Below are 8,988 nucleotides of genomic sequence, written 5' to 3'. Positions count from 1 at the left end.
ACATTTGTTTAAAATGTGGCAGACAGACTGTGTTACTAAATGTCAGTGATATGTTTCCTAGTTGGGACTACACTCCTCATTTACACCTAGTAAGCCTTGAACTGACTTGGGTTTGCCATTTAATAATTACTGAGGAAATTATTTTGTTGTGTACCATGTGTGGTGTAGAATATCCAAGGTGAGAAGGAAATTATTACATAAAGAATAATCAAATAATCAAATAATAACAGGAAAAATGATAATATGAAGAATTTTCTCTATGTTGAGCACAGGTAAAGATCTTTATGTTATTTTGGGTTTTTTTTTTTTTTTAAAACCTGAAAATCGCACACTGCATAATTAAGTCATTGAGTTTTAATGCTTTTATTTATTTATTATTTATTTTTACAGAAGACACATCTCAGAGCATCTGTGAAATTGAGCCATGTGTACACAATAGTCTATTTGGGACACCAACTCCACTTAAACTTAGAGTCCATGTGTTGTCCATTGACTTCCAGGCAAATGCAATGTGACTATTAACATGGTTTTAAAGGTATCAGCCAAGTTTCCCTTAAGCTATTTGTGGTTTTGTTCCTTCATCTTTAAAGTTGATTAAACAGATTACATAGATCAAAGCTGTGGAGCACCTGGCACATCATGGACATTGATGAATCATTTCTTTATTAAGTAAATTATCTGAGCTAATAACTATAAAGGAAGGACTTCATGTAATTTGGCACCACTAAGCCCGATTTCATGCCATCCTCAAGATAGTCAACAGTATAACTATCGCACTAATGAATACTGAAGGCTCATAATGGTATCTTCTAAAACATGATTGAGGACAGCTATTTAGTTTAACATAAATTTGGAGGTCATGGTGAAAAGCAGGGTACAGAATTGACAACCTAGTTGTCAGAGTAAAGTTTGTGTCTAGAGCTCCATACATATGAGAAAAGTACAAGCCATATTGAGTAGATGAAGAATCTGATGGGTGGAAACTGTAGGAAGAAACTATAGCAATTCAAAAACTCATTCATTTAGAATTTGGTGAATTTTTTGCTCTTTTTTCCCCCACTATGGTGGGAAGCTTAGAAAGAAAGATATCTAAACCTTTCTGTTTATGTCTGAATATAATTCTTAAATACTGTTCAGTTTGTTGACTTATGGAAAACACTTAAAGACGCCAAACATTTTTGATGACACAGCATCCAGCAATCTTTTCCAGAATACAGTGCCTCTGCCATCTTACCTTCTGGAACACAGCTTCTCCACTTCTTTGTCCATTATAGCAATCTAAACACGAAGTCCTCAGGTAGAGTGAAGATAACATATCTCATACATATACCCCTTGGGTCATTCTGTAATTAGTAAGTGGTCAGAACCTATGAAAGAAGTTCCAGCTTGCTTGATGATTAATAAAAGAGGACCTGTTTAGCTGTGTGCAAGATCTTTTACCAAAGTTAAGAAAATAAAATTGCATCATAACACAAGGTTTTTGGGAAGAACATTTTATTGCTAAGCATATCCTTGAACGAAAAAGCAAATGGGAAATAAAAGTGAAAAGGAAAAAGAAAAAGCAGGAACATCACAACATCGTGAAAGAAATCCCTTTAGGGTCTGCAAGGAAAACAACAGGAAAACGATGAAAGCTCACATACAGGATGCACAAGTTCCCATAAAACTGTCCAAATAGAAACTTACACTAAAAGGAATATAACAGATGAGTTTTTACTCAGATTTTTAAAAATATATAAAGAAAGAAAGCAGGAGATCAGTTGACAAGACCTCAAGACTCCAAGAATAGCAATCCATCACAAACACCGAGATATGATCAACTTCATATAGGCTGGGTCATTGATCTACAATCGTGCTTTGACATCCTTTTATAGTCCTGTCTTTTTAATGACAACAAAACAAAATGAGAACTCTTAACACATTGGAATCTCAGATAAGGAGGAACATCTCTTTCCATACACATCAGTAAAGGCTACCATTGTTTTAGACTGTGCCTTCTGCCCCGTGTCGTTAAGATTTTTTTCAAAGTCAAATATTCATGCAACTTACAAAGACCAGCAAGAGTAGATTTCTAAATCTAGACAGCTGATTGGTTTTCATCTGTACAAAAGAAATTGTATATGCCTGCCCCTCCAGACGACACACTTCACCTTTATGGGAGTATGTGTCTTCTTTTATCTTCTTACTTTTTGAATGGCTATGACCACAAAACCAGTTTATTATTACTCTGTACATTGTTTCCTCTTTATAAAAAGGAGACAGAATGGGATACAAAGCAAACGAACAGAGAGAAAGGAAATAACAGTTCTTAAAGCGGTATGTACATACGTGACTTAAGGAATTATACCAGCAAAAATGTAGTAAAATATGTAAACAAAATCTGAGAAGTTTTTGTTGTTGTTGTTTAAATTCTCTTTGACACAGTGAACTGTGACAAAACGAAAACTCATACTTTCTTCACATTTTAAGGTTTACTTTTTTGTTGTTTTGTTATTTTTCTTTTAAAATAACATTCTCATTCCACTTCAAGACTTTAACAGATTTCTGTGTCAGTCAACCCATCAAACATACCATGATAAATATATCTGTATATATATTTATTTATATATATATTATACTATTAAATTCCTTTTTGTGTGTGTCACAGCAGCTTTATTCATTTATTTATCTGTTTTTAAAAAAGATGGGTGAAGGGAGACATGGGGAGATGGAAAGAGATTTATTCACACCAGGCTACAAAATTAAACCACTATGAAAACCATTAGCATGTTGGGGGTGGGGAAAGAACTAGGATTTTCACACTTGGCCCATGACACGGCTTGTGTGAGCATTTGTGGTTGTGTTACAAGTTGGGAACTCCCCTGCAGTCTGTTGAAACAGACCTTAGTATTGTCTTTTCTATTTTTTTTTATTTGCATGCATTTCGATCAATTACAGATCCAGTCCACCACCCCCCTGCCCTTCCCTTGGAAAGGCTCTGCTACAATTTGTGGGGCTTATCTTTCCCCTTTCACACACTTTGGGTTGATGGACAGGGACAATATTTGTTAAGTGAAACCAATAGCTCTGAGAAAACCAGCCCCAAACCCATCCATTCTAGGTTTGAGTGGCACACATCGGAATTAGATCTTGGGGACCCACTTCTCAAATAGATTATCATCCACCACATGGGTTCATCAAAGCATTAGGAAACAAACAATAGATTCTAGAGATACCACAACCTGCTACGTGGAGTGAATGCCATGGTAGCTTTTGAGTTCATATGGCAAGAGTCTCATACATTTTGTTTTCTGAGTATTTTTTTCTCTTCTTCTTATGTGCAGTCATTGTCAAAAAAATAAATGAAAACCCAAAAGCCATTTTCCCCTCAGATCTTGAAAAGTTACACTCACACTGGCCAGAACCAGACAAAGGTATTTCTGGGTTTTTTGTATTGTTTTGTTTTTGATTTTTTTTAAAGCATTTTTCTTTTCTCATTTTTTTTTGTGTTTTCTTTTTACATAATTAAACAAATAAACAAAAAATAACCCAACATTGTTACAGTCAAGATTCACAAACATCATTACAGACTCACTTGCAGCTATGGAACAAGTAAGCCACATAGTCTTCTACCCCTTTCAAAAGGTCCTGGAGAGAAGGAAGCTTCCAAAGCCGCGTGGAGTCATGGGCTTGCTCCAGGGTGCTAAATGTGTGCTTTATGATACAGCAGGGCGGAGAGAACTTTCTGTCTCCGGGCCAAGGCTGCAAACCTTGCAGCATGGCTGAACTTTATAGAGAGATACACCATCGTATGTGTCCTTTTAAAAATGGCTTTCCCCACCATAGTCGTGGTATACCCCTTCTCACAGAACACATCCAACAAGTTAAATCTCCTTCTCAAAGTACTCGGGTGTGTGTATATAAATAATTGTTTTAAATTCACATACGGTAGGTGTTATGTTTACACATAATACTCCTTGTCCTTGTTTTTCTGTTTCTTATGGCCACTCTTGGAGCTGGCTTGCTTCTCCTTCATGAGCGTGCCGTTGCTCTGGGCCGAGTTGCTGATGTAGTTCCTCGTCTCATCCACTTGATAGGACCCCTCGTCCCTGTTCCTGTACTTGTACATGGCATACAGGAGGATCAAGATGCAGAGGGCGGCAGCAGCCACAATGCCGACGACCATCCCTGTTGTACTGCTGGACTCCCGGATCACCTCTGAGGCCCCCGGAACCCGTCTGATTCCCGGCTCCGTGGGGTTTGCTGTGGGCACATTACGGAACATGGGGGAAGTAATTAGTGGGCTCTTCAGTTTGGTGCTGTCTAGCTCATAGGCAGTGGGCAACGGAAGCAAGGCTATCTCAGGCTGGGGTTTGAGATCTCGGTTATTCATTTTGCCAGCTGGCAATTTGGGCACCATCCCAGACGAGGAGGACGCTGTGAAGCGGATCAGCTCAGGGGACAAAGATGTGGTTGTAGTTCTACTAGTTTCCGAGACTTTGTTAGGTCTAAAGTCCTTGACTTCCCACTTGGGCGCATGTGCTTTGTAGCCACCTTCGAAGATTGAAGTGGAAAGACTCTTATCTGTTACCAAGGAGAAGGTGGTGTAAAAATCTTCATCATCAGTAGGGGGCAGGTTAGAGTCAAAGGTTTCCCCTGAGCCATACCCAGATATCACCAAGCCATCATCATCACAACCATCGCTGCCTTGGTCCGACAAGCAAGGTAACCCCGCCTCAGAGGTCATGGACAGGGAATCTTTGGTGGTCTCAATAATGGTGAGGAGGGGGCGGAAGGTAGGGGGGAGTGTAATGGAGGGTACACGTGTAGCGATAGAAGGGGTAGCTAAAGGGTCTTCTACCAGAAGAGGAATAACTAATTCACCTCCTGGGATTGAAAAGAAGAAAAAAAGACATAATTAGTACAGGCATAAACACAGTTCATAGCCACTCTAATGAATGCAGGGCAGAGGTGATGCCTCTGAAATTACTATAAAATGACCTGGATCTGCATATGGGTATTTTCTGGCTATCGCCTTATTATTCCAGACTGATATAAAATCAATTATATGCCTCTGCGCACCCCAAATTTGGAACTTTTAAATAAGCACCTTAGTTTTAAAGATACTCTCAAGTGATTTGTAGTGGCAAAATTCAGACAGGCTGGTTCCAGGATCTGCTGGTGAGATGACTTTCAGTTAATTATGTTCTTAGAAATACTACCAAGACTTCATGTGTGGGTGTATACACATATACAGTGAGTTTTATTTATGGATGTATCAACCAACACGCTTGCAACATTTCTTTAATACTTTCATGATTTCTACCTATTATCTTTCATGAGCATGAAAACCACCTGTTTCCATATTACTGAGACAAAGATACCAAGATCAAAGAGCTCAAAGAGTTTCCCATCAGCTAAGCGAAGGGCAAACAACAGGTTTACATGTTCATCTGACAGACACATTTTGACTGTGCTTCTCTAGAAAATTCCCTTGACCCTTGAAATGACAACTTGCCTTGCAGTAGCATAAGCTGTATCCTCCCAAGGCTTGTATGTTATATGAAATGTATGTTGAGCTGGAAGCTCCATTTAAAAAAATACTTAACCATGGCTGGCTGGAAACTTAAGTTGAGGTTGAGAAAAGTTGACTTAGCAAAGTGAGTTTTGAAATCGTTGATTCTTTACTAGAGGGACAAACGTTTTCTAGTTTACTGGGAGAGCTTTATTATTACATCATTATTAAACACTGGTCACAAAAACACAGTGTCTTGCAGATCACAGATGCAACAAATATTCTGCCAAGGAAGTTGCCCATTTTACTGTAAGGCTGACGTTTTCCTCCCATGTAGACAAAGCAAAGTCTCTTTAGCATCTCTTTTGAATTGGAGAGGATGAACCTCAGGAAGACACAGCTCACATCCCCTCACTGCATTTATTCTGGGAAAATATATTCTAGCCACAACTTAACATTGTTTTTCAACCATAGACTCTTTTCAAATCCTGGAGAGAGATAGGATGAGACAGGTTTCAGGTGGAATATCTTTTAGTAACTCTGGTTTCTTGGATGGGGAGAAGCTGAAACAGGACATTCAACCATAAGCAACCCATAGAGCAAAAGAGATTCTCTCTTTTGAGGTAGAGTCTTTGGGCTTAAGAGTGAGTGGTTTCTGGATTTAGAAGGTTAGGGAAGGTACTTGGTAGGATATGTGGTGTGTCTGTCTCCCCTCAACGGGAGCAGTATCTGTGATCTAACAAAAATGGCTGACAGGAATGACATCATTTCCCTCTCCAGTTAGGAAGTAGAGATGATGACACAATACTGTCAAAGGCTCTTTCTCAACTGGATTTAATGCTCTTGTATGTGCTGCTGTCGGTATTTTCCCCGAGACAGGATGGCTAGGATTTGAGCATCTGCTAATAAATATGTCCATTGTTCAAGTACCCTCCTCTATCAGTGACAAAGCCAGGCTGGGATTTGCAGCAGGTTCAATACTGCGTGGTTCTAGAGACATTCCAGAGAGTCAAACCTTCAAGTGTACAGTCTGCAAGATTCTTCCTGTACAGATCCATTCCTAGAACTCTTTCATCCAGCATCCCACACCACATATCTTTAAACACCAACTGTGTTTCAGAAATACTGCATTTATGCCATCCAGGTTCCATGTATGTTAAAAAGGAGACATGGTAGCAAGCACAGCAAAAGCCGTGGCTGCCTTCCTACCTAACCCAAAATTGTGTTACCCCAAAAAGGACAGTTGGTCAGGGACATGCTCATATGAGTTCTGAGAAGCACTCAGAAGGGGAAGGAAAACAGAAAGTAGTTCTAAGACTATTTCTCACCTGAACAGATGTTATTTTATGAAGGGAAAGATGTAAAGCAAGCATCTTCCTCAAGAACCTCCAGATGGTCTGTGGTCTGGAGACTCAGCCTGAGTTTCTATTGTAATGCCCAGAGTTTGAACCGATGGAGCAAAATGATCTTGGTGGGTTTTTCAGAGCTCTGGGTTTGCTTTGCTGGACCAGCATGCCTATTTTTTTTTTTTTTTTTTTACATTGTGAACATATATAATTCATATACCTTGCGACTTAGTTAATACATAATTTACACACTTTTGCTAGTTTTTATAAATGGAATTTGGAGCACAATTCCCTAAAGGTAAGCTAGACCAAAGAACTAATCCTGCATGAACTATTTTTCTTATATTGCTAGTGGTGAGGAGAGGGGTGTGTGCTTCAGTCAAGGTAATCTGGGCAGGGGCCAGTGTTTGGATGAAGGCTCACAAGCAAGGGAAAGAAGGGTAACTTTACTTTCCAGAGGAAAACAAGACTGGGTTTTGTTTTCAATTAAAAAAGAATTTGTTCTCTCTCTCTCTCTTTCTCTTTCTCTTTCTCTCTCTCTCTCTCTCTCTCTCTCTCTCTCTCTCTCTCTCTCTCTCGTGTGTGTGTGTGTGTGTGTGTGTGTGTGTGTGTGTGTGTGTGTGTGTGAATGTAGGCACATGTGTACCACAGCCTGTGTGTTGCAGTGTTGCAGTTAGAGAAAAAATTTTTAGAAATTGTTCTGGATTTCTGCATTTTTGAGGCAGAGTTTCTTCTTCTTCTTCTTCTTCTTCTTCTTCTTCTTCTTCTTCTTCTTCTTCTTCTTCTTCTTCTTCTTCTTCTTCTTCTTCTTCTTCTGTTGCTGTGTGTGTAATCTAGGTTAATTGGTCCTCCAGCTTCCAGGTGATTCTCCTGTCCAATCTCCACTTGTGGCAGTGTAGAGATGGCAATGCAAGACACCAGCCAGCTTTGTACTTTTGTGGGCTCTGGGGTCAGGCTTGTGGACCTACTGCCATGGGGCAAGCCTTTGGTTCCCTTTAACCCCAGTTAACTGTGTATGGCTTAATTACCAACCTAAAGACTCAGTACTATGTTCCTTATGGCTGTAACAAAAATATACCTCTCAAGTAAAGGATGAAACTGGATTGAGGAGGAAGAATATCTGACTTGTTGGGAAGCAATTCATTTAAGTATAAATGCAAACTCCTGGTCCTTCATGTGAGATCAAGAGCTCCATCTTCATGATTACAAGAGGGCATTCATTTGCAATTTTACTGAACCATCTGTCACACCCACCTGGGACTTAAATTTGACTTGTTTGTTTGCTTTCTCTTCAACCCTTGCTAAAGTTTCACAGTGTTGTTTAAAATCTATAAAACCTGTTCACCTTACAGTTGAAACAATCCATTCCCCTTTGCTGTTCTCTCATTCAACAGCCCAGCAAGCATCTAGGATTTCAAAACCAAGTCAAAATCCACCTTTTCCCAGAGTGGTACAGACAGAAGGTTCTAAGGCTTGCTAACTTACAGTTTCTAACAGGCTGGTGAGTACCAAAGTGAAGGGAGGGCAATTTCTTTTTAAAATAAAAGGATGGGTATTGTATCCAAGTAAGATAACGAAAATCTTTCAAAACCATCCGACTTTCCTCTTCTTCATTGTTTTTATTACTAATCCTGATGGTCATGATAAGACATTAGAAAGGATGCCCTCTGCCAGGAAAATCTGAAGTGAAATATTCTGGTTTCTATTCATTTCAAATTGTAGAAGCTTTTACGGTCTTCTTTCTTGGCCTTGCCAGGAATTAGAAGACTGCCTGGAGTTAGAAATAAACCTGCTTGATATGGGAGGACCATTGTTACAAGTGGGAATTATAACAGAACGGGAGAAAACTTTCAACTAACTGTGGACATGAGAACTACCTGGACTAGATACATGAGTTGGGTATATAATTGAGTATATCATGAGGTGGGTATACAATTACTTACTTAATAACATATTTATTCAGTGTATGGCAGTCTGTGCATGTAATCGTCGTGGGTAGTATATATTCATGTATGCGCAGGGATATGAGCATCTGTACATACATGCAGTTGTCCTCTATAACTGTCTGGTATTTCTCTATGGTTGAGTCTCCCTGTAACTGGAGCTCATGTTTCCCTACTAGGCTGACAACCAGCAAGCCCCAGATAT

At 39.4% G+C, this 8,988-nt stretch overlaps 1 protein-coding gene across 1 annotated transcript in view; it reads right to left on the bottom strand.

Moving 5' to 3' along the window:
* Positions 1-586: 586 nt before the first annotated feature.
* Nrxn3 (neurexin 3) overlaps positions 587-8,988 on the bottom strand; it is a 1,620,870-nt gene continuing 1,612,468 nt past the window's right edge. The window contains 1 exon segment of the mRNA XM_037210977.1: positions 587-4,866. Coding sequence (XP_037066872.1) covers positions 3,941-4,866 — 926 coding nt within the window. The 3' untranslated portion in view covers positions 587-3,940.

This window comes from Peromyscus leucopus, chromosome 14 (assembly GCF_004664715.2).
Source record: "Peromyscus leucopus breed LL Stock chromosome 14, UCI_PerLeu_2.1, whole genome shotgun sequence".
NCBI lineage: Eukaryota > Metazoa > Chordata > Mammalia > Rodentia > Cricetidae > Peromyscus > Peromyscus leucopus.
This window is presented reverse-complemented; position numbering and strand designations above follow the sequence as displayed.